The following is a 26068-nucleotide window of genomic DNA, read 5'->3' as shown; positions in this document are numbered from 1 at the left end:
CAAAAACAAAACAACAGAATGTGGTTGTTGATCTGCCTCCTCAAGCATCATGGGAATCAGGTTCCAAGCTGAGGAATTCCAGGTACTTAACAGGCATAGCGGAGGCGTAGTTGTGAGGGGAGTTCTGCTTCGTTGTTTTTAAAAGCTTCCAAGGTTAATTCCAGGGAATATGATGTAGACTCCAGCAGGGTTTTCTTTTGCTTGAAAATACATAAAGAACATGATAGGATCACATTGCTGAAGGAGGTACAGGAAATTTGTTTTCAGAATGAATGTATGCAGTTTGTGTAAAGCAAACATGACAAAGCCACTGTGGGGCATCAGTATGTTGCTCTGCTGCTCCACATAAATTCCTTGTCATCCACGTGTTTTTTTAAATGGGGTAAAAGTAGCTTTAGGTACTAGTGAATCTCTGTGCCAGTTTTTCTTATTTGATAGTCATACTTTCTTGCTCTTAAAATGCTTCCCCTGTTTGATAGATCTTATCCACCACAGGCAGGAGTGGGGAAGCAATGAAACAGGAAATTTATATGCTCAGTGCCAGCAATTGCATAAGGTAAACCAAAGAGCATTTTTAGAAAGGGGTAAATTGCCCCTTTTTGAGTGGTTGCTTGGGGAATTAAACACACTTTTCAGTAAGGCATTTGACAATTAAAGTCGTAGTGATGTGTTTTCTGGTCCCCAGGTAGCCACAAACTTGGTCCAAGAACTTTGATGATCTGAAAATTACTTGGAATTAAAGGTGTTTTTCATTTAACACATGTCACAGATCACATCAGATTTTTTCCCTTTACACCACAGAAGGCTCTGGGGTTTGATTTCCTTTTTGACTACCAGTTCTGTAAATCAGCCTTAAATCTGAGGGTCTGAGTTTCTTCCAGCAGCAATGCTGTAGGCTGAAGTACATCCACATATTCCCACAGGATTCTTCAGTCTGTTGTTAAGATATTTCTGTGTTAAAAATAATTTTACTTGTGAACAAAAAAACCCCTCATATAGAATGGAAGTGACTGAGGCTGGAAATTTTTATTTATACTGTTTTCAAGTCCTTTTCAGAGCTTTCAAAGTTTTTTAAAAACATGTATGTTTTTCCTTGTGTTTTGGAAGTCTGCCATTGTTTTTGTGCTTTTATATGTCATAGAGACTTTTCTCCTTACAGATTGAATTTTGTTGAGATTTTTAAATCAATCTGCTAAATATTTTACTGGCATCTTGTTTGCTTTGTCCAGACCTTTTGTAATTGACTTGCTGTTTCTGTGCTTCAATATCCATCCCTGAGTATTTTATTCTGAGTGAAATTTTCACCCGATCGCATCATTTGAACGTGAACAGAAAATATGTGAGTTGTAATAAAATGGAAAAAAAAGGTTTTCTTCCCCTTTCTGCAGAAATGTAAAATGTAAATGTAAAATGAAAATGTGAGGAAGGCTTACTGGGTAACCTTTAGCAATGCATGTTTTAAACATTGTTAATTCTGAATGAAAATCCAACAAAGTAATGTAAAAGTTTTTTAAAAAAGAAGTATGCAATTTCAGATACATTTAATTTCTGTTTAGTGTGCAAAACACAGTTTCCACTAAGAAAACTATGTTTTTTGTCTGCCTTTAAGGTCTGACTTCTAAAACAAAAACATCATTGCGAAATGTTATCTGGTGTCAGTCCACAATTCATTGCTTTGCAAGCAGTAGCTCTTAGCCTTAACAAGTTGACTGCATTTGTTTTGGAGCAGTTCTGAAAGTCTGGGTCTTGATGTTTTTGGGGGTCTTCTTCTTGCTATTTTTGAGGATACCAGAATATTTTATTCATTTTATCTGTGGTTATAATAGTCCTCCTGTAGTTACACTCCCTTTGTAAAAACACCTTTGTCAAAGTACAGTGAACAATGAAGAGGATTCTTTTAAGAAGAAAAATACTTTGAGTGAACAAAATGTACAATAAATAGACAGTTGACCTTGTTTCCCCCCTGGTGAAATGCTTGTCAAATGGCCAGTTACCAGCTCTGTCTGCAGCTGTTGTAACATCAGCTGTGCAGTGTTCTGGTTTCTTTTTCCCTTTAAAAAACCTTTGGTTTCAAGAGTAAGATTGCTAATGTGTTTTGTGTGCTACTTACTCAAATGTATAAACAATGTCTTTGGCAGGTTGTTCAGGGTTACGTTGGTGTTTTCCTGGTTTTTCTGGTGTAGTTGAACATAATAATTGTGAAAGAAAAACCATGCAACAGTTGATTATTCACAAGAAGAAACTAAATGTGATTATTCCATGATGTATATGACTGGAATCCTGTGCAGGAAATCAACAAAACCCCAGGACCTTTGAGCTGTTGAGTCTGGATAAAAGTCTGACTACATTTTTTTTTTAAATTTTTTTTCCAGAGTGCACAACTGAGTGAAATCATCAGCAGCCTAATCGCTCCACTCAATCTGTCTCCAGCTTCTTCATCTCTTTCCTCCAAGATCTGCAGGCACAGACAGCTGGTCAATGGCATCTCCTTCAGGTAGGTGACAGTGTAATTCTCTTTTTTTTTTTGAGAATAACCTTTGGTAAAGTTATGTAGATGGAACTAAAAATCATTACAGTATTATATTTGGAAAAGAGAGCTGCTTTCTGTAAGCTTCAAGAGAAGTCAAGTCTTGTTTGTAAGTTTGAAAGTAGTAGGTTTTTTGTCGTTCTTTGAGACATCATAAAAGTATGCAGCCACTGTAAATGCAGCCACTGGGAAGATGAATGTATCTGTGAAGTAATGAAAGAGTACAGCAACACACTGCTTGTGATTGTTTGAGACTTAATGCCTTCTGTCACAGCGAGTACAGCTTTATTTCTGGAAAAGTGACGAACTAGATTAGGAGAGTACATTAACAATGTCACCTGTGTCCCAGCATGGGTCAGTGTCAGGGTGGCAAGTGCCATTAATTTTAAGCACATTGGTCTTCAATAAAAGGCCAAATTTGTCTTTGCCACCTACATTTTCAGGAATCTGGAGATACTATTTTCCATTTGAGGTCTTTTGTTCTGAATGGACATACCTTCCAGGATGACTGTAGCTTGAAATTAATATTGTAGAAGAATGTTTCTCAGTACTAGTCCATCTTTTACTCAAAGTAATTCCATCCTTTATTCAGAGATCTTAAGTACAGTACAGGCTGTAATAAATATTAGTCTCAAAACAGCTTTAAGGTGATTGACTACAGTTCTGTCTTACAAAAGACTTGGGTATGTTGGATATTTTTCCTGATACTGGTAATGTGATTTTTGAGGATGGAGGGGTTGCTGGTATTCACAGGTCTTAATTAAGATCAGGTGGATGAAGAAACTGTTCCCAGCTTGAGCTGTGGTGTTTATGGCAGAGTGTGCAGCAGAATGTAATTCCCTGACTCCTGGCTCCAAGGAGAGCTGGCCACACTGTCTGTGTCAGCAGCTTTGCTGCAGAGGCTGTAGCCTCCCACAAAGGGATTATAATGAGCAGCTTGAATGGGCACCTTCTTTAGCTGCCGTCTGTTCCACAGCAATTTTGTGACTCTGCCCTAAATATAAGGATGAAGGGATCCTGTCGTGTAATATCCATGCTCCTGACGTATCAGTTGTTTACAGATAATGTGGAGGAAAATCAAAAGATTCCTCAGAGTTTTGAAGTAAAAATAGCCCTGAAATAGGAGTTCCTAATAGAGATGAGTATGTGAAAGAAGAGAGTAATTTAGGCTGTGTCTTCAATCTGTGACTTTTTCATGAGACAGCTGAGGAATAGTTCCTTTTAAAAATGTTTCTAGAAGCGTATGAAGTTGACTTCTTGATAAGAGACGCTAATGATGTCACTTCAAGCCAATTCTCTTCTGATTTATTAGGCACTGTCCAAAATCAGTCTTCTTTCCATTTCATAAGTAACACAGTTGTTTGCTCATGGACCACTCTCTCTAAGGTTGGTTGTTTTCTACTCATGACTTATAAAAAGCCCAGAGAATGTTAAGACTTGGAAGATTTTCTCAGTGCTGTAGCTCTGAACTGGAATTTGACGAGTTAGCTGTTGGAAGGGGATCTGAGAGACTTGAGAGCTTTCTAGATAAGCTAAATGGGTAATTTTAACTTTTCAATGCTTATGAAGTATTTAGAAATCTGCAAATAAATGCTGTTCATTAAAGACAGTAATTAAACATTATACAGGGTGGTTATCATGAGAATCTTGCAGGGAAATTCGCTCTCTCCTACTTCTTGGGGGTTTTTTGAGTGTGTTTCAGATTTTTTGAGGTATTTTATTGTAGTAGCTTTATGTTCAATCAGTGGAGACAGTTAAAAGCTGCAGTTAACTTAATTCTTGGCTGCATCTCCCTTTGCTTTTTTTAGAGCTCACTCTCACTGTATTCAGTACTTCAGAAAGTAGAAGTCAAAATCAAATGGAAAGGGGATTTTTTTTTTTTTATTTTGAGGGGGGAAAGAATGGATGAAAGCGATTTTTATTGAAGTAAATTCTTGAAATTAGTTGTAGGCTGTTGATGTGAAAAACACAGTAGTGCATGTTTCAAGTAGGTCTAAGCATGAAGTTCTTTGGGGTTGGTAATCATGGGGTTTGGACTGTTCCCAGTGGAAGTGGAGGTGCATGTACATTTCCTGGTTGACTGAATGTGGGTAACCTTGAATTGCCATTGGTCAGTGCTTAATTACATCAGTGCCTTCATTTCTCTATGTAGCTTTTCTTTGCTCAATTGAATCTAAGTGCCAAGATTAGCCAGATGCGTTGCATGAAGGTAGATGCTCATAGAAGCAGTTCCCTAAGCTAGTGATACCCACTTTGTTATGAGGGGAGAGGAAGGAAAAAGTTCATTACTTCAGTGCAAACATTGCCTGTCTGGTGTCTTTGTGTGCAGGCATGCACCTAGGAGTAAGGTCAAGAGCCAGAAAGGCCAACATGTGAGCTCTGAAGGAAGTGTTCCCAGAAATTTCATAACTTTCTCGGTTGGCAGTGCTCTACTGTAGAATCACATTTTGAAAACCACCAAAACTAAGATCAAACTAAATGGGCAACTCAAACCTTGATTGGGAAGCCTGTTTACACAGGTGGCAGGAAAACCACACTGCTCTTTACTGGAGCTCCAGGCCATGGAGCTGAGATCTCTGCTGTCTCTGAAAATGGAGCTGTGCATTGCTGCAAGGCACAGGAGCGTTTGTAGAGCAGTTGGCAGAGACTACAGAGACTTGGGCAGACCACCAGAAAAAAGACAGGAATCACAGAAGTTGAGGAGCCAGACTGAGGAGCTTTTTGTTCTAATTTACCTGTCCAAGTTGTCTCTCATGTGGAAGTCTAGAAGTTGGGCTTGGGACCATCTGACTACAAGGTGGATAATTAAAAAATGTTTTTGAGAATTCAGAGAAAGTATTTTAAGAAATCTATTGCATGGACTGTAAACCTTGTATTTCTTAAACTGTAAAAATTGCAGTGTTAACATTAAGAATGTCATGCTTCAGTATTTTGCTCTTCTTCTTGGCACTTACTGATACGTTCCTTTAAATACTTTGTACCATTCCTCTGTTAATTAGCACATTTTTTTCATGAGTCTATGTTGCTTATTGAATTGTTCTGATGTGTCAGAAGGACAGCTCAAATTCAAGCCCATAAAGCCTTGTTACCACACCAGCACAGCACGGGATGGTGCTTAATCACACTTCCATAATAAGCCCTTCTATTTAATAAAAATGTACTATTAGAAGAATACCATTTGTCAAAAAAGATGTGTAAGTGGCCCTGTAATGAATTACTTTTCATGTTTTGTTGTGTTACAGTTCTACTAATAAAACTGTGACTTGTCATAAGACAAAATAATAATTTGTGCAGATAGATGACCTGTCATGAACCAAGGCCAAAATATCTTTTATACTTGCACTGCTTGGGCAGTTTAGAGTTGTTATCAAATTTCTAAGTTTCGTAACAATAAATGCACACTTGAGTGCTTTTTGCAGCAAGCCTTCAACTTTGCAGGCAGATGTTCCTACAGCAACACAATAAATTCAGGAATACCTATAACAGGGAAGTGCAGTCTTCCCATTGAGTCATTCCTACCCAAATGGGGGAGTGTTTTGAATTCTTGCCTTGTGGAACAGTTATGTGTTTTGGTGAGCAGACTGGCTGTAGATCGGTGAGAGTGGTCTGAGGTTGTTCCTCGTATCAGTGAAAGGTTTTCTATTGCTCTTGGCCATGTCTTTGCACTTGACTTTGACTCCACACAGAATGTGTAGATTTCCTAATTTTGATACAAGTGCTTTACAGTGAGTTTCAGCCCCTATGCTGAATGGTCACTGGTTTGTAAAGCTTTACTTACGTTTCAGTTCTTGACCAAAACTAAAAAATCTTGAAAGTATTAGGGCAGGACTCTAGGTCTCCTGTCTTGAGTGGAATGTCAGTTTGAAGAGAAATATTAATTGTAACTTAAAACTCATAGATGTTAAAAGTGTTAGAAAGAGAGTTCTTGAACTTGGAAAAACCAAACCCCACTATATGCCTGAGGGCTACATTTTGACATTTGTTTCCATGAGCAGAAAGGTGAACAAGAAAAATAAACTTCCTTTCCTGACCATAGAATTCATCAACAAACAAAGCACATACACTGTTTCATGAAACACTGTGCTAAAACATTTTAGTGCTTATAAGATTTCTTAGAATTAGATAGCTAATGCTAATCAGTGTGCGAAGTCTTGGCCTCTGCATGTGGAACATATTTAACTTTTTGTATTTCTTCCCCCCATTAATCATGAAATTGCAGAGCTTCAGACAACAGAGAGGTATCCTCTTCAAGCAGCTGGTTGCTTGATCATCAGCACATCAAGAAAAGAAGAAGAGACAGGACAAGACTAAGATCTATCTCTGTAACTAATGTGAGCACATCTGCCCGTACAAGGCCGCTTCATAGTTTCCAGAAGAGGAAACTCTACAGAATGCACAGTGCCTGTCACTGGAATCAGCAGGTAGGTCTCTCTCTGTAGGAGGGAAAACCAGAGTCCAGCTGCTGGAGTCTGCCTGTGTCTTGTCTGGTATGCCAGAAGAATAAGTGCACGCTGTGCTGGTTATTTGTTGTGTCCGGGGGCCGTATAGCATGTGAGGCAGGAGTAACTGGGTGTGTCAGCAGGAGCTGAGAGTTAATGAGTTGAACATAAAAGTTAAAGATCACTCAGAGTTCTGTTTATCAAATGAGTTTGTTGTATGGCTATCTTTAAAGCTCTTGTACAGTCTAGGAGACAGCTCGAGAGCTTCCCTGGGAGGCCTGACTGCTGAGGAGACATGCTACAGTGTAAATCAGCTGCCCACTTGTTTTCAGAATATTTGTTTTAGCTACAAGAAAGTTTACACAGCTGGTGGCACATTATTTTCTAGGAAATTGAATTGCAATATCTTAATCTTGTTTCTGTTTTTGCTGTTTCTGATTAGTCATATTGCCTTTTTCATGACACACTAAAAAAAATGCTTTAAAACTCTTAAAATTTTCTGCATTACAGAGGAATTAATATTTTAAAATGGAGAAAGCCAAACTGTTTGTTGTGCAGGACAAGGTTATCTGTTTGCATCTGATATTAATAACATATTTCTGGTAAGAATACATCATGAGTGTAGCTGTGGTGCTTAAAGCAATGGTCTAATTTGGGAGCAGAGACAGTACGAACTCATTCTTTAGAGCAGTACTAATCCCAAATGGTTTTAATTTCTTAGTTTGACTTTGCCTTTTAAAAGTGTGTTACATCTCCATGTCTCCTCAGCTAACTGCCTAGGATTTACTAAGTGTGCCAGTGGTCTGGGGAGAAATTTCCCCTGCAAGGATGTTTTGTGCTGATTCAGCATTCTCTGCAAAACTGCAGACGTGTCCTAGTTTTAGCAAGATATTTTATTGAAAAACTGTCCGATTTTTTATTAGCTTGAGTTCCCACCTTCCTGGCAGTGGGGCTTAATGACTTGACAGCTTGCCCTGGAGGTTTTGGTAGGGGAGTTGGGGGTAGAGTTGAGAGCTCTACCTCCTCCTAGATACCTAAGCTTTTCATCTTCCTTGTATTAAACAAGGAGTCTGTGGCTGACTTGGACTTTATTGTTTCCCATTCAATCCAATCTGTGTCCTGTTACAGATATTGGAGGCCTCATGCCCTGAGTGATGCCTCCAATTCCACAAGTGCTTCTGGCAGCTGTGGAGATTTATCCTTAGCCAGAGACTCCAGGACTTTCCCTTCCTTCTACTTAAACATGAGGAGTTTTCGCTCTAGATGCAGTTTCTAAACTATCAGTTCTTCTAAACTGTTTTAAACTATCAGCTTTTCTGGAAGCGTGTGTCTTTCAGGCTCATGTATTTCATATTTCTACAAGCACTGCCTATGTCTCTGTGTTTTGAGAACTGGGCCAGTGTTAGTGCAGCTCAGAAAATAGCAGTGGAGCCTTGTGATCAGAAACTTCATTTCTGCAGCCCGGCATCAGGAGTTCAAGGCAGAATTTACATTTTTACCTCCAACCAAGCCATAGAGCTGAGCTGCTCTGCATGCTCAGTAGTTTACCTTGACTTATAAAACTAAAAAGATATATTTGCAATTTACCTTTGGTTGTAGAATGCAAGCAAACAGTGCATTTTCAGGTTACTATTTAAGGCTTCAAATATTGGAAGCAACTGTGTGTCTGCTCCATGCTCTTGACATCTCTGGTGCTGGGTTGCCATATACCAACCCAGCTCCAGTGTCTCTGTACCAAAAGTGCAGAGATGTCCCAAAGACAGTGCAGTAAAACACCCCTGTAGGGAATGCTCTTTGTGCTTACTGCAGCTCTCAGCTCAAAACCCTGTATTTAGACTCTGCTTTTTGATGTCCTTTCCATGGGGAAGTTAACCAAGGGGCAATGTGGAGAACTCCACCACAGGCTATAGATAGATGTGCTCCAATTCCTAGAGAAAATAAGAGGTGGTGGCAGCAATCAAACTGTTAGCTTCAGTCTTCATGCCAGTGCCAAACTCATTTCAAGTTTTCAAAATTAAGGTAAAGCAGTGAACAAAGCCTCTTACACAGTTTTGGTTAAAAACAGAGGATCAGAGATTCTACTGGGGAAGTAAGTGATAAAATTAGACTGGACATTTCCAACACATTCTGACAATCAAATCTAAATGGGTATCGGGGCTTTGAATTACAAGCCATCAGCAGTGTATTGTTTCATTCAATAAATCTTAGCTAACAGGGCCTGTCACTTTGTTAGTCCTGCACTTGCTACACTTGGTTTCCTAGCTGTTGTTGAGATTGCTCAGCCTGTAATGGAAGAGCACTGACTATCAGCCCAGGCTGGCTGCTGGATTAGGCAGATATCCAAGGGTAAAATGGGGAATGGCTTCTGGGATTGATACCTGGTTTTCTTTAAAAATGCATTTATATTCCCAGTAGTAATCTAGCAAATTTCCTCTGGTCTTTCATGGAAAAAAGGATTTACTTCTTAGCAGCATGGAAAACAGTTTGATTTTTAACATAACTTTAGTGTGTCGTCTCTAGCAAGTGCCTCTCCTGTATTTCCTCAAGTTTTACATATTTATATAACCCCTGATATCACAATTGGTAGGCAACCCCATTTCTTTAAGGTCAATGGCCTGAAAGCAAGCTGGAGCTATGGAAGGCTTGCTGCCAACTCCCTGCAGCAGATGTGGAGTTAACAGAGACTAGACTGCCAAAGTCAGAGGAGAAAACTGAATCTTCTGAAATTTGCAGCTCCAGTTTCTTCATGGTGCCTGGTTCAAAAACCAGCAAGCAGCGCCTGGCAGTGCTGAGGGGCAGTGCTGCTGTGCAGAGTAATTTGAGCAAGACAGTGACTAAAGAATTCTGACCAGAGAATCACAGCAAAATGCAGACTTCCCATGTGTGGAAGATTAAAAAATGTTGGGATAGCTTTGAGGAACTTGAGTCTGGGGGTTTTTTTGTGATATCTGGTTGTACTCTCTGTGCATCTAAATGGCTTTCAGTGTGTTGTCCCTCACATCTCTTCAGATTCATTTGAGAAGCTCATTCTCTCCCCTCATCCCCCAATATCCATGATAGGAAAAGCAGAGTACGAAACTGTGAACTGTTATCCCATCTGTCAGTTCATAAGGTCACTGGGAAGACAGCCACGTTTTTTCTCTTATCTGCTGCCATGCCACATACATTTACAATGAGTATGTAGTGACCTATTAGCCTCCTAGTGCCTGTTGAGAGATGCCCTATATTGTCTTCTACTTAGCTGTATTTCTTTTCTGAAGAGGGCTACACCTGCTCTGCTTACACAGGGTGGTATCTGAAAGAAAATATAGAATGCTATGAAACGCTAGACGACCTTCCAGACTGACAAGATAGACTGCAAATAAATTAAAACAGGATGCAGGGTGTTTGGTTTATCTGTCACCATCTGATATCCTCAGGAACTTGAAACATCCTTCGGGGCCAAATCTGCTTGTCCCCTAATTCAGATTTACTTAAGTACCACAGATGATCTGTTTTCTATCTTTCTTCCCTATCTAAATAGCTTGGTAAGAGCTTAGGCCATTTCTCAGTTGTGAGTCAGTGCACAAGCCACCCAGAATAATCCACATGCACTACAAAAAAATCCATGAAAACCTTATACAGCTCTAAATGAAGTTAAGAGACAACAGAGCAATGAGATCTGAATACTGTCAACTTTGGGCCTGTCAATTTCTTTGCAGGGTTGTAGAGCACAGTGGGGTTTTTTTAATCTGAAAATTCTCATTGTATTTGTATCTCCACTTGCTGGAGGAAGACTTGATTGTGTGGGCTGAGGGACATGGAGAAAAACAGAATTCAAATTTGCAAAGATGCCAGCACCCTGAAAGTTGGGAGTTGAGATGCAAAAACGTACATTTTGGATACCACAAGAAAACAGGTGATATAATGTTGCCAGCTCTTGCAGTTGCATATTCCCACATTTTTTTCTCCACAGTCTCAAATGGGAGTTAAGTGAGAGCAGAAGAATATCTGCTTTTGTTTAGTGATTCGGAAAGAAAAAAAGTCATTGCTTCTTCAGAAGGCTCCAAAACAGACAGGAGAAAAATATTGAAATTCTAGGGTATGCGTTTCTTATTTTAATCTAATTCTTATGCTGGTTCTATGATTTTTGTGTCCAGCAGCTTTCCCAGTGCATGCTTGGGGCCAGTGAGGCTTTCTGTAGATGCCACTTGATAAATACATATGGGTCTTTTCCCATTATTAATTTTCAGATTTTAGGGAAGATTATGTGTGTATGTATATATATATACACACATACTGTTATAATTTGTATTCTATCCAGCATGCAGAGCCTTTATCTTACTTTAACAGTGGAAGCTACTTTAACACTGGAAGCTATAAAATAGGTTAAAAGTCACTGAAACCTGAGTAGGAAAAGAAGTTCTCCTGTGCATTCAGGTATTCTGAATGTGTGACAAGACTTTAGTGTAGTGGGCAGGAAGGGCACCTCTAGTTCTGTAATACTGGCAGTGGAACTAGATCCATCCTTTGTGAGGTTTGTGGCAGACCAGTCAGCCTGTGAATTCTTTTTTTTCAGAATGAAAAACCTGTGTGCTTTCCACAGTCCTACCCCTCTAGCTTATTATGACGGTTCTGTACTGTTTTACCAATCACATCAACTCTTAATTTCTATGCGGCATTTTTGAAAAGATATCCCTATGGATTAACATGTCTTTCCTTCTTTTAGTTAAACTGATCAAAGATTAAGCATTAGCCTTGATTTTTCAATTGATTCCCTAGTTGAACTAAAGGTCTTTGTTTCGGGATGTAGAGGACAGCATGCACTTCCTACAAAGCAGGTGGAAATCTCCCATTGGCTTGTAGCAGGATTAAAGAAGCTAAACTCCATGTATATTTAGGAGAGGTGGGTGGTCTCTGGGAATGGTAGAAGCTATAAGTCCTCTTAGGACACTGTCCAAAAATCTGAATTTGAGATAAGCTGGATGCTGACTAAGTTGTCATTAGTGTTTTATGGAAGTCTCTGTTCTCCGCCTGGAAAAACTGGTTTCTGCCATGAGATCTGCCACTTTATCCTTGTTGACAGCTTCAGAGGGACCAGAGGTAGATAAATTCATTTACATCTCAGGGCAGCTTGCTTCCCTGTACCTGACCTGCACGGGAAAGGTCTGTCCATCTGACATCTGTAGAAACTTCATCTGAAAGGGAGAGTCTGTTGTACGGTGTGCACGTGTCAGCACCATCTGTTGTGCACCTTCCCATGTAAGGATGTCTTAGATGCTTTGCCCACCTTTTCTTCCATTACATGTTGATAAGAGAGAAGGTCTTTGAGGCTTTCAAATTAACCTTTCACTGCCCATGTGTTGTGTGTTGCCCCAAAGCACTCTACAGTGAAGTCCTGCACGTTTATCTTGTGATTAAAAGAGGTTTCATGGAACTCTTATGTTCTGCCAGAGGGTCATAGCTCTGCTCAGAGCAGGTTGTTGAGTGCAGAAGACAAAGGCAGTGGAGCAGTGGGCTGGCCTTTAAGGCAGATGCTGAAGCACTGAAGCAGAGAGGTAATAGGATTAAAACTTGGTGTGTTTGATATTTAAAGAGTCATGATCCATACACACAGTGGTTCTCTTGAATCCCGTAATTAAATCTCTGCAGTTTAGTTGGCTACCCATTTAAAGAACAGTTTTTGATATTGAGGGGGGATAGCTCTTCTTTGATATTGCTGAAAAGTTCTGAGGGTGTGTTTGTAGGTAGAATAAATGCATTTTCCTTGCCTTTCTGGGCTTAATAAGAATAATCAGGAGCAGACATGACAGGTATTCAGCAGGGTGTATTTGTGCAAACTTAATTAACTTACTGGATTCATACACAGTAGCATAATTGAACTGTGTCTGTGTACTGTTACATTTAGGCATGTCTCCAGAAATGGTAGGAGTTTTAGTGATCCGTAGCTGAAACCATAAAATGAGTATTCACTTCAGAATTTTTGTAAGGGAGCACAAAATATATTTCTTTTCAATTATGGCACACTTCATAGACTCACACTTTTTTCTCTGCAGAAGTTTGGGTGGCCAGTAGTGTTCAGCTTTCTGACCTTTCTATAACGGAGGCTTGAGCTAGTTGTGCTTTGTCTAGTGCATCACTTCATCACAAAGAAGTGCAAGAATTGTTTTGAATATCAAAATTATTTGCTTACTGTATTTTCTGTAACTCAGTAAAACAGCACTATGAGGGAAAAAAATCCAAGTTTAGAATTCATAATATTCTAGAAAATTAGATTCTCTTGATTGACACCATTCCTTATGAAGTTTAAACCAGAATGCTTTTTTAGTTGAATATTTAAAGCTTGCACACTCCTGGTTTCCTCTTAAATACAATGTGTTTTCCTTAATAGAATGAACTTAATGTAATATTATAATTGATATCTGCTTGAGCTCAGGAAGCATGAGATTTTTTATTTCTGTAGTGAAGAAAAATGCTCCAGGAGATGTACAAGGTATAGTAGAGCAGCAGAAAAATTGATAAGAGTTTAGTAGTCTTGCTTTCTGAAGAGTTGACATTGTGGTCAGGCTTGCTACAGGGGCCTGTCTTGTAAAAGCTGTGTGCCATGGTTTTCCTGAAACCCCTTGTCATTGCTGTTGATGAATGGATATATTTATGGGCTTGTTTTCAGTTGGGGTGTAGTGGATTTTTTTGTCGTGTTAAAGAATCGATAATTTACTGCTGTAAAAGGCAGCTGGGTTGTAGACTGTGTTCTACTCAGAATTGGAAGCAGGGAGAGTTTAGCTTTCCAATAAACAGATCTTCAGTTTTGTTTCAGTAAGGTTGAAGCACTTTCTTTGAATGACACACTTTAATTCCAGAGCAAAGGGCTTCTGAAATTTTTTCATCAAGAGTTGATTAAGTTGACATTCCTGACCAACATCACTAATTCAGCTTTTTCCAGTGGAAAACTACTCCATCAGAAACTTAAACCAGAACTGGTAGCTAGAAACACAGACACTACCAGGTTTTTTAGCTTTTTTTTCTAATAGCCTCACAGGCATTTAAATAAAATTTCTCTTGCTTCTATAGAAGTCCTTATTTTCTTTGGATTACAAACTAGCTTAATGGAAGATTTCATTACTTAGATGTTGATGCCAGAGCATTTGAGGCACTAATGCACAAATTCATGGATGAGGTTTTATAATTCCCACCACAGGCAAGTTGAAGAAAAGAATTTTGCATTTACCAAAATTGGCAGAGGGGTTTTAATACAGTTTCAAAATAGATTGTGACTGTGGAGGTTGTTTGACCATGTTTTTGAGCAGGCTGAATTTTAAGCTATAATCTAAATGTGTTTGTGGCTAGAGTGAACTAAAGCAAGAAAAAGTGAGTCAGGACTATAGAACTGGATGTCAGAATGTGATGGTCTTATCTATATATTTTCTAGGTAATTTTACTAATTAGTATTCAGGGATTTCTTTTTAAAGAATGAGAGATTTATTTACTGCAATGTGGATTCATTTCTGTAAAAAAAGGACAAGCAGAAGTGGTGCAGTTGCAGCTTAAATAGTGGAGTTTCAGGAAGCAACTTCATTTTTTAAAACCAAATATGAAGAGGAAATATGCTTTTGTGCATTTTTGAAAAGCAAGCCCTTAGTGCATGGAGGTAGAGCAACTACTTAAAAGCTCTTTAAGCTTGAGTTTAATGGTCCATATAATGGGAAACATTAAACTCACTTCAGCATTTATCCCTCTAGTGTTTCCAAACACAGGTCCCAGTTCTGCTAGCACTTTATGGATGTTTAAAGTTTAACAGATTAAGAGTCCCATATGTTCGTCACAGGAGAATAACACAGAATAACACAACATTGATTTGAAGGAGTCCTGGGCTAGAAAAGAATTCTTTCCAGGTTAAGTTGAAAGTACTTGTGTATAGACCTGTGTATGGAGATCAAGGTGGATTTAGGTCTGTTAATGTTCCCTTGTGGGGGAAAAAGAGTTAAATACAAGAACCTCACCACCATCACAGTATTACAACATCCTTGCTTGATTTTAATAGTTTCTGAGATACAGTAGCAGTGTAGGGAAGTTGTTGACTGAGAAGAAGGGAAGAGATGGAAACAGGAACTTTTCAGTGGAATATTTTCTAAGATAGTGTGGGTTGTGAACACTGATGCCATCTGACAGAAGGACTGATTTCAGTAAGTGGAGGGGGATTTTATGTGGTGGATATAATCACTGCATCACTAACACATGAGTGGCACTGCTAGAAAACAGCCTGGATTATTTCAGGCAGGAGAAAGCAGCTGAAGAGATTTCTCGGATTCGGAAAGCAGCAGTACTGAAAATATAAGTCATGTTCATTGATGTTCTTGCCTTTGATGCAGCTGCTAGATGTCTCCTTTTATAAAAAGTCATAAGAAAATGTTATATTCATTCTTACAGTTTTTTACACTGGAACTCTTTTCCAGGAGATGATAAATGTGACTATTTGCACAGTGATAGGCTGAGACCCTTGAAGTACCCACTTCTCTCCCTTGCTGTTTGTAGGATCTGCAACATTTGGCAAAGTATCAAAGATCTATAGAAACCTTTAAAATGTCAGTATTTGGGGGATTGCTACCACTGCTATCCAGTAAGACTTAAAGTACCATCAGCAGTATTATTTCCCTGCAAGACTTCTGTAGCATATGCTGAAGCACAGACTCGACTGTTTGCTGCTTTCTTGTAGCATCAAATTCAGTTATTTTCTTCTGTCTTTCAGAGCTCAGTATATGGCCTGCACTCTGATGCTTACTCCTGCCCATTTTCACCTTCTGTCTCAGTCCTATTATCTCACACCTACCAATTCTGTGCCACCCATCATTTTACCTTCCATACTTGAACAAGCCTCACAAATAAGCAGCTAAATTAATCTTTCTTTGCAGTTCTCCTCTTTCTAGTAATTCCCCTTACTACCTATTAATCAATCCTCAGTGCATCCCTCTCCGTATTTATTGTTGTGTGTCTTCTTTTGTTTATGTTGCTTACATGATGTTTAAATTTTAACAAGGTGAAGACTTTACCCTCTTGTTTTGTGTAAGTACATGGTGTGCTTAAAATGTTAAATATAGTTGTTTACATTAAAATGGATGAGCTCGAACTGTCTAGAGATACTGATAGTAAAAATGTGACTGAGGGGATAAACAAAGGAGACCCCTCTATTTAGTCTTGTGTTAGGTTTGTTTGTGCTCTCTATCTTGCATGTTGTGCTGGAATTAAATTTTAAAGGGTATCGATTTGTCATAGGATAGATCAAAATAATGATTAGAAACAGTTACGTTTTCTCTGAAAGCTTTGACAGCTGTTTCCTGGCCCTAATTGAAGGGGGGTTTTGTATTCTTTGTATTGTACACTGTGGTCCACGATAAGTGGAGGTAAGTCACACTTAGACTATCTGAAGTTTGTAGGAATACTTCTGCCATTCACATGTTAAAGGATGTCACTCACTGAGTTGTTAGTTTGTTGGGGTTTTTTCCTCTTCTGGTCTAATTTGAAGTACATGAGTAAAGGAGAAGTTAAACTTTGTTTCTATGTATTCTTGCAGACTCTGCCATGTAGAGATGCCTCCTTTCCATGTAAAACTCAGTTGCCATATGTGGTGCCGGCCTCCACTTTGACCAGCAATGAGTACAGCACAGAATCTAAAATCCTAGGTTACGTGCAAGAGCTGGACTCTTCCTTCCATCCAGTCTTATCATTCCCTTCTGGTAAGTAATGCAATGACTACAACAGGGTGGTTATGCTTGTGACAACTGTAGAGGTTAAGGACTAACTTGTCTTTTAGTGATTTTTAGAACTTAGTTTTCTTAATAGAAAACCTCACACTGTGAAAATACATGAGTTTAGACTAAAAATTTGAACTTCATCCTAACTTTTGAAAAGCACATCACCTAGATTTCCTATACCAGCAATGCTCTTACAACCTAGAAAGACTGGCCAGGAAAAAGGTGAGTTTGGGTTTTTCATGGTGTGTCTAATTGAGTCAGTGTTAGTCCTTTAGAGATGGTGCTGTTACCAACACACTACCATACCTTAGTTGTGTTGTTTTCATAAGCAACTTTCTGTTCAGGCCCTTTGTACTAGTTTTAAAAAGCTTTTTTTAGGTTTTCTCATTGTTTTTGTGATAATCAGCATTTTTGGTGATCTTCAAAGTTTATGATTTCTATCATCTGAATTCTTTAGTCTTTTTGAACAATAATGCGTGTGATGTCTGTGGCTCAGCTGTGAAGTTAGTGCAGGTGCAACCCAATAGCAGTTGGGACTTCAAAATGGAATAATAAATGCTGCTATCAGCACAAGTGATTCATCCTATTGAGTTTTTGTGTGATTTTTTTGTTTTAAGACAATCCTGTTTCCAGATTCGTGCTTTACGCAGTGCTTAGTGTACTTTGCTGTCTCTACCTCCTCATAAAGACCACTAGTCTGTTTGTCATTTTCTTTCATATGAAAGAAGTACTGTGAATAAATGCATGGTAGAAATTTTCCAAGTTGTAGCCTGATTCAGTTTCATGTTTTCTTTGCAGCTTTCTTGGTTATCCCCTTCCAGAGAAATAACTTCTCTTAAAATACTCCTTGTGCTGTACCCACATCTTTATATATAAAAAAATCCCCAAAGTGCCAGCAGAGTAAAAGAAAAGGGTTTTATTTTAATTTTCTCTTTGTGCTAAAAATGTATTATTGGCCTTTGTTTTGTTTTGGAACTCTGGGAGTTTGATTTTTTAGTGTGCAGAGAGGGATTCAAGATTCAGATGTAGTTCTCTCACGTTGTCTTTTCTTGTATTTTGCTTTCAAAGGTGAATCATAATTTGCAGACAACCTAGCAAATAGGGTAGAGGGACTGGCTCACTTCTGGAAGCAGAGCTGCCCATAGGTCTAAGTCTTGCCTTCACAGTTTCCGAATGACCAAGGATTTTGTCCAAAAAGACATCAGTGGCTGCAGTGTCCCTTGAACACAAAAGCAACTGTTTAAACTTGCACCTTGATAACTGGAGAATTGTAGTTTGTGTTTAAGAAACTTGGGCTTCTGGTATTTCTGCACCTAGCCTGTGGATAAACTGAGACAAGCACTCTTTTGATTAAGATAGAGGAGCACAAAATAAAATATCTCTGAAACATACAGGTTGTTCCTCAGGTGAAAAAAAGACCAAACCAAAAAAACCCAAACCAAAACAGGAGAAATGTTTTGGTTAATTCTTTACTTAAATTTTGTGACTAATACACCTTTGAAGACCTTCTTTATGTTTTACTTGGAAGTAGAATAGGAAACACGGCAAGATCTTTGAGGTGTTATGACAGAATACGTAGATAGATCCATATCAAATTGAAATAAATTGTTCTTTTTAGCAAAATATGTTGAAAGTTTCTGTCCTGGCTCACCTTGAAGGCACATGAGGCTGAGACTGTGTGTAAATATAAGTAATTTAAGGCTGGATGCTGCCCTTGGTCCTCTTCTCATTCTGAATATACTAGCTGTCAAGCTGGCTTCTTACACTGACTATTTTTTTTCCTATTTAATTTCTCTTCATTCGTGTAATTTTTTTTTTCCCAGAAAGGGTTTTCAGAGAGACTTATTTTTCTTAAGCCTTCCTGCCTTACAACAGGGGGTAAATTCCTCACCACTTGAGATGTTTTGCAGGCTAATTCTGGGTTAGAGCTCCCGTCAGGAAACGAATTGCCTTGCCCTGCTGTAACCTTTTCAGGGAGAGAGAGAAGGAATGTACCTTGAAATTACCTCTAGGCTCCCAGCAGTAACAATTTCCAAAAGCATTAATGACTAATGACTTGTACCCAAAAGGCTGAACTGAAGCCTCTGCGGATTCCAGGAAAAGCGCCCTGTATGCTCTCTGCTGTGCTGGGTCTTGTGCAGGAGTTCATCAAGAGGGGAAGAGCCCAGGCTTATTCTCACTCAGTACCTTCCACAGCGTGTGTCACTCAGCACTGCTCATGGATTATATTGCGCTGTGTTGGGTGAATCAATTCCTAGACCTTTAGTGATGATGGATAATACATTGGCTCAGAGGTTGCCATATTTCTAATACTGACCCTCTTCCATTTGGATTTTTGGTTTTTTAGATATTCCTCTTCACGTATACTTTGAAACATTATTAAGGAAGGATGACATCAAAGGAGTACCTGTTGATACCTCATCTTTGGGAGGGGATTTTAAAGTGTCCTCTGACAGTGGTATGTAAAGCAACATATTTTAGTATTGGCAAGACCATTTTCTGTTCATTTGTCAGTAATTTCTTCCATGAAGAGGTTCTGTTTATAAATTTAGCACAAAGCAGGTTATCAGAGAAGGTAACTGATTAAGGCTTTAGGTGGAAGAGGAATCTCTTCCCAGACCACAGTGTCAAGTTCTCCTTTGTTGCACTGAGATGATCCCACCAGAGCCGTAGGAGGGCACTAATAGCAAGTGGGGGAGTTTGGGCCAGGTGCCTGACTGAAGTGCTGTTTACTGTTTGGATTCCTATCATAAGTTTTGGTGTTGATTTTTTTTCCATTATAAATAGTTTACCAGTTGAGATTTCCTGTAAATTGCGTCAATGGAAAATAAGTTTTTAATTTGATACGTGCTTTTTTTGTTGTAGACTATAATCAGCATCATGTTTCTGTCAAACAATGGAACAGTGGCTGTTTATCTAATTCCAAATCTCAGTTGGTGTCAGGAACATCCGATCAGCTGTCAGAAGGAAGAAAGAAAAGACACCTAAGTGAGACAGCAGTAGGTAAGAGAAGTGCAAGAAGACACTAACTCTTTTAAAATATGTACTGTATAAATGCGTTTGTAACTACTGGGCTTTGAGAATTAATTTTAAGTTGTCTCCAAAAAGGATACTCTTACGAAACTTGGGACACCATGAAAATAATTTGCTATTTTAAAGTATAGTAATCCTCTTTCTTCTTGAGTATATATTACAACAGGACAAGCTTCTGTATTTTATTTTTGGAGCACTCTTAAAGGAAACTGCTTAACAGTCCAACTGTGTTTTTCTAATACTGGGTTATTCTTAATATGAAAGGGGTTTTTTTATAGTAGTCAGTGAAACAGACTGAATTGCAAAGTTGTCTGTCAAATCATGTGCCCAACAAAACATTTACTATTCCTGGCATGTTTGGTCCACTGTTTCATTTGTTGTGTACTGTCATTTCTGGTTCTGGATTCCTTCCAGACTGTTAAGAGGACTTGTGGATAGCCACTGCTTATTCTGTTTTCACTCATGTTATCATTATATTTTAAGCCATTGAATCTTTACTTCAGCACTTGGTAAATTAATAGGAAGTGCCCTCAAAGTTCTGTAGAATAATGTGATAAATTAGGGATAAAAAATTCAGTGTACCATTGAAGGATAAATGGCATCTTACCCTCTCCAGGCTGTTAGAATGTGAAGTGTAACAGATCTTGTTACTGATTCACTTATGTGACTTTTGGAAAACTTTTGGCAAAATTGCTCACAAGACATTTGAAGACAATAAATCACTGAGCAAGAGAAGAAACTGTTAGTTTAAAATTCCTCCTTAAAAAAGAATTAAAAGGTATAAATGATCAGCTAACATTGCAAAAAAAATAAACTTCTGATGCATATCCAGGTAAAACTGCTAGTGTAGGTGGAAATATGGGAATTACTGCAGAGATGATTTAATCAAAAATTACGATTTATGATTAAAAAAAACCCACCCAAACCCACAATACAAAACCCCAAACCAAACCCACCCAGTTCATCAGAAAATTACAGGAGAGTTACTCAGATCAACAACTGGAGGTACTTGGGAGCTCTAGTAAGAGGGCAGACTGCTTCCTATAAACCTTTTGAAATTACAGTTAGTCTTCTGCCAATAGCATTTAGGTTTTTTAGGTAATGGACCAAAAAAAGCTATCTGTTATCACAAGGATCATAGTTTCCCAATGCCAGAAAACTGTTGTGTGATGTATTCTCGAATAGCAGCACAAGTTGTAGCTATGGGTGTAGTACTACATATTTATTCCTAATTTGGGCTCTGTATAGGAGAAATTATCCATGGGGAAGATCAGCCTAATGAACAAGGCAAAAAATAAAAGCTGTGTGACAGGGAGTTGCAGAGCTGCCTGGGAGATGAGAGTTCATGTCCTTGACCCAGCCTGTGAAATACAGTCTTTAGAATCAGTCTCACCTCTTTTTCCACGTTGGAATACACTGATTCTTTTTATTAGTTGGTATTAAATTTGAGTTCTCCTTTATTAATGGAAATTAAGGCACAAGGAAAGCAGAACAGGTGGTTAGATTCTGAATCCCCCTAAATGCTGCTTACAGTGGGACTGAATGGGAGTAAACAATAATTACAATTTGTCTGGAGCAGTGCACCACAACTAAAAGAAACCACTATTGGTTTGGAAATCTAAGCTAATTTTGTTTGTTACCCTTGCTGCCAGTTTTATCATTTATTAAGGAAGAAACTGTCAGTAAGGGCTCAGAGAACTGGTGAGATGCACCCCAGATAGGAAAGTGCTGCTAGGGAACAGGGGAAAGCATTCCTCTAAGTCTGATTGCATTTGCTGTGTGTATCTGTATGGCAGATCCTGAAAAAATAATCAGGATTTGCCCATGTGAAGGTGGTTTCATGAGGAGAAATCCTTTGTAGAAGGAGAGGGATGTGTTTTGTAGTAACAACAATGACAGGATAAGCAGCAAGTGTTTATTTAGATGGCTTTTTTTAGTATCCAGTAAATTGTGAGTGGTTCACTGTGGGGTTCTAGAAATGACTTTACAATTACTGTATGGAAAAATTCTGCACTCTAATGGACAACAGCCGGTGTGTATGTTTTTATTGCTATTTTTGTGACAGGCGAAAGTAACACTCGGTTTGAGACGTTCTCCTTTCAACATGGAGAGCCAGAATCCCACAGCAGTTTTGCTGCTGCGACCAATGTCAGCACGATGTCTCGGCCCACTCACAGCACTTCTTCACAGGTAAACCAAAAATGCACCACTGTCTCAACTGAAATCTCAAAAGAGAATTGTGCAAATTGATAATCCAAAACCACACACCTTTCACAGCTAATTTAGTTTTAAATTACAGCACTGAGGATTTTTACAATAAATCCATCAACTAATGGATTCCAGATTGAGTATGTGGTGTTTCTAAAACAGATACTTACTTGTGAAAGAGTTCTGCAGATCATACTGGAGTGTAAGTTTGGTTTATTGGCATTGTGCCTTTTTTTTTTTTTCCTCAAATTTCATTAAATACACTGTGATTTATGTTCCCAGTTTTACACATGGGCTCTTATGACACTTTTTTCTTGGTGCAGCTACATAAAATGGCCTCACGGTGCAAATACAGTCTCAAAATTTATTAATTCTCAGTTTCACCAGTTAAAACACTTTGTGCAGAACTGTAGGCAAAGTCTCTGGTATATAACTTTGATGAGGAACAGCAGAGCTCTGATTCAGTGAAATCCCTGCAGAAACAGTCTGTTTTATCCGAATTCATGGCGAATTTCACAATAATATTCAGATTTCAATTGCATGGTTTTGCTAAGCTTAGTGGTATACTGGTGCTCTGTAAGTTGTCATGTTTTAATGCAGAGCGGAGTTTAAATGTGTGTCCCCTACATAGTTTTGACAAGTCATACTCCTCCTTTATTTCCCTTGAGCCAACCATCATCAAAGAACACCTAAATGGGCATTTTAGGATAGTCTGTTTCCATTAAAGTTCAGTTAAAAATGGAGAATTTGTAATATGGAATGTATCATCATTTAAAACTAAATTTTCTCTCTCTTTTGGAGTTCTTAATTATATCACACTTGGGTTACAGGTTAGTAGATGATAGAAGATCATCTTTGTAGACTGCAAACCATGAAGAAGGTGGCATTAACTTCACAGTTCTCCTAAGAACTCAGAATTAACTGTACTTGAAATCAAGGAAAGAGAAACTCATGCTGATTTCAGTAAAAGTTACACTAGCAAGAAGTAAACCTCAGAAATGAGACAGTTTTAAGATTTATTGAGATTCCATTGAAGGGAGGGAGATGTTGGAAGTCATTAAGCCGCTAAAAAATGTGTTGAAGTTACAGACTTTCTCCTTGTGAAGTTCTGATGTTTCTCAGCTAATGTGTACTTCCTGTGATTTGAGCTGATGCATCCCCTCTTGTATTGATTGTATTATTCAGCATAACTCCAGGAGGCGGTTGAGAAGTGAGAGCTCCTATGACATAGACAACATTGTTATTCCCATGTCGCTGGTGGCACCATCAAAGTTGGAGAAACTACAGTACAAAGAAATCCTTACCCCAAGGTTTGCTCACGACCTCCTTAATTGCAAAGATAGCAAAACAAACTTGAGAATTTTGACAAAAATATAATTAATGTGGAGCATGGAGTTTGAAAATGTTATAATATTAGGATGGTCTCTTCATGCGCTTGAGGCTTTTTTATCTGTGCACTTCAGTTTGTGTGACTGAAGTGGTGGGAAGAGTGGACAGCTGATAGCACGTGGAAAATAGTCTGGTATACACAGGGAGGTGGCAGATGCACAGACTGGCTAAAAACAGAAGTGGGTTTATATCATCTGAATTATAGTGATACTCATGGCCTTAAATGTGCCATAAAGCTGACCGACTCTGAATGGTTACTTGGAGGTTGCTGTCTTTTTTGTGTGTTCATAAGAAAATAGTTTGCTGTTTCCAGTGAATTAAACAAAATGGATTTAGCATATATTTTTTAAATTCAGACATTCTGATACAGTAGAATAAACTTATTTTTTTCCATACAGTGTAAGCCTATAATCCCTCATTCTAGAGACATTTTGTTTGTTTGTTTCAGAAAAAGAACACGAGGTAATTGATCTCCAGTGCTATAATTCAGTGGCTTAGTAGCAAATTCCCTGAAATTGGCTAAATGCACTTGTTCTGTATTTTAAATCTCTAATATGTAATTGCTTTTATATTGCCTTTAAAGCTAAAAATATCATTAAGACTGTTGGATAGCTTAAAGACTGTGTTGGGAAAAGGAAAGGTTAGATACTGTGTTGGGAAAAGGAAAGGTTAGATACTGAGTTGTGAAAGGAAAATTTAAATTTCAGGCATCTTTTATCAGCACCTTAAATTTGTGAAATTATTTTATTTGAGGGAAATTCTGAAGCACAAACAGTGGTGAAGAAGGATTAACTAACAATATACTGTAGAAACAAAAGAGTCATCTCTACTGCTGAAATAATGAAACAGCATTTAGGTAAATTAATTTGATTTTCCTTGTCTCATTTCTAGCTGGAGAGTTGTTGAACTTCAACCTTTAGAAAAATCACATACAGATGAAGAAGAGGTAGGCTGTATTTTAATTAAACCACCGGTTTTTATTTAAGCTAGATATAATATATAATTGGGATAATTGGTACGTACTTTGTGAAAACACTGACTTCATGCAAATCCCCGTAAGTTTCAAGTTTCAGAAATAAAATATTAAGTATCAGATTGTGAAAATTTGCCTGTCCCTTGCTGCTGCGCAGTCAGCAGGCCCAAAGGGTCCCTTGGGTCCAGCCTCTGCCTTCCCTGCTCCTGTCATGCTTGGCTCATCCAGTGTCTCCTCGGGGCTACCTGTGCTATAATGCTGTTCTTTTCTCTCATCCTCTCCCTCCGTGGCCAGTTCCCATGGCATGTTGCTCTTCAGATGATAATTAGGCATCCTGCCTATAGGTCCAAGAAGTTTATTCAGTTTTCTTCTCAGTGTTTGTTTTCCTGCAACCCTTCTGTTGGGAGGAAACTTTTCTGCTTTGTCGGGAACAACATAACCTTCAGTAGTTCCCACCTGCCTTCTAAGTTTGCACATCATGCGCTACTGTTGCTTCCTCCAGACATAAGAATCTACGTTTTCTTCAGGGAATGTCCATGAACTTTGCAGCTGAGGGTCCCTTTCTTCCCTAATCAGGGGTTTGAGGCATTTTGTAACCTTAGGGTGAACATACCAGCAGGTCTGGTCTCTAGGTGGTTTTTTGTCCTTCCAATCTTTTTGTGGCTCCTTTTCCAGAAACCTGCCAGTTTTGCTGTCCTTTAAGCATCTCTAATCTCCCTCCAGTCTCTGCCACTATCACCAGCTGTAACTGTAGAACTTCAATTTGTGCTCTCATCTACAGTATCTGTTCTTGAGCTCCTATTTCAGAGAATCTCTACAACTGGGGTAGAAAATACACTCTGCACAAAGGCATTAGCTTCATGACAGTTTTGCTAGGTCTGTAGCTTCCTGCTCCATGAAAATAAACCTCTAGGAGAGCATCATGGCCTCAGTTCCTTACCTGGTGTAGTTGCACTTATTGGCAGCATGCTCTTCGGTTGGAAGGAAGAGAAAAGCTTACTCTGTCCCTGCCTCTTCCAATGCAATTGAGAAATTCTTGTGAAACCTGGTGGTCAGATTTATGTCACCTCCACCCACTGACTTTTGGGCTGCTACCTCCTCAGCCAGCAGGAAACAGGCTTGATCTTCCTTTGTACCAAGAAGGTCAAGTTACATACACAGGAGAACTCTTCTGCAAGGATATTTAATTAAACCATTCAGAGAATAACTAATAAGGCAGCAAGGGCACACTGTCCCTTGAGCATCTACTGCTCATTACTCTCTCTTTGTTCTGGTATCTGGTGGAATGAGGGATGGAAGAATTTCAACACCAGTTTGCCTTCAGGGCTTCTAGGGACTTGCTTGGAGGAGTCAGTGGGTTTCTTGTTTAGATTTCATATCCCACAGAGATGACTTGTCTTGTGCTTTAAGTGTATTTTGCTGAAGGGACTTCAAGGTGTCTCTCTGAAGCTCATGGGCCAATCACTCATTTAGTAGCCCTCCCAGTACATTTGTGTTTGACATGACTCATTGATCTAGTATGATTCATCCTCTGGCCGGGAAATAACTTGAGTTAACAATAAAGCAGCTTTGCCTCCTGCTGTGGCCCACTGTATCTGCATTGTTTGTTCTACTGGGTAGAATTAGAAGGGACAAGAGAAAAATGCTACAGATCTTGTTCAGCCGATTTCCCCCTTTCTTTTGGGATCATGTTAATTGGTTTGGATGTTTTTCAGAGTACTGAGAAAAGGTGATTGATCATAATTCTTCCGCTTCCTTTGCTTTAGCTTTG

At 38.8% G+C, this 26068-nt stretch overlaps 1 protein-coding gene across 7 annotated transcripts in view; it reads left to right on the top strand.

Annotated features, from left to right (window-relative positions):
* The window catches only part of KANSL1L (KAT8 regulatory NSL complex subunit 1 like), a 60983-nt gene that overhangs the window by 26186 nt on the left and 8729 nt on the right, over positions 1 to 26068 (top strand). For all 7 annotated transcript variants that reach the window (XR_003526533.1, XR_003526532.1, XR_003526536.1 and 4 more), the window contains 8 exons: positions 2373 to 2494; positions 6747 to 6948; positions 16514 to 16676; positions 19042 to 19152; positions 19560 to 19697; positions 21793 to 21917; positions 23121 to 23245; positions 24216 to 24270. Coding sequence is in view for 1 of the 7 variants with exons in the window: in XM_027636438.1 (XP_027492239.1) it covers positions 2373 to 2494; positions 6747 to 6948; positions 16514 to 16676; positions 19042 to 19152; positions 19560 to 19697; positions 21793 to 21917; positions 23121 to 23245; positions 24216 to 24270 (1041 nt within the window). In the remaining 6 variants the exon portion in view is untranslated. The remainder of the gene's footprint in view (positions 1 to 2372; positions 2495 to 6746; positions 6949 to 16513; positions 16677 to 19041; positions 19153 to 19559; positions 19698 to 21792; positions 21918 to 23120; positions 23246 to 24215; positions 24271 to 26068) is intronic.

The sequence above is a fragment of the Corapipo altera genome, unplaced genomic scaffold, assembly GCF_003945725.1.
Source record: "Corapipo altera isolate COAL_440 unplaced genomic scaffold, ASM394572v1 45, whole genome shotgun sequence".
NCBI classification, from domain to species: domain Eukaryota; kingdom Metazoa; phylum Chordata; class Aves; order Passeriformes; family Pipridae; genus Corapipo; species Corapipo altera.
This window is presented reverse-complemented; position numbering and strand designations above follow the sequence as displayed.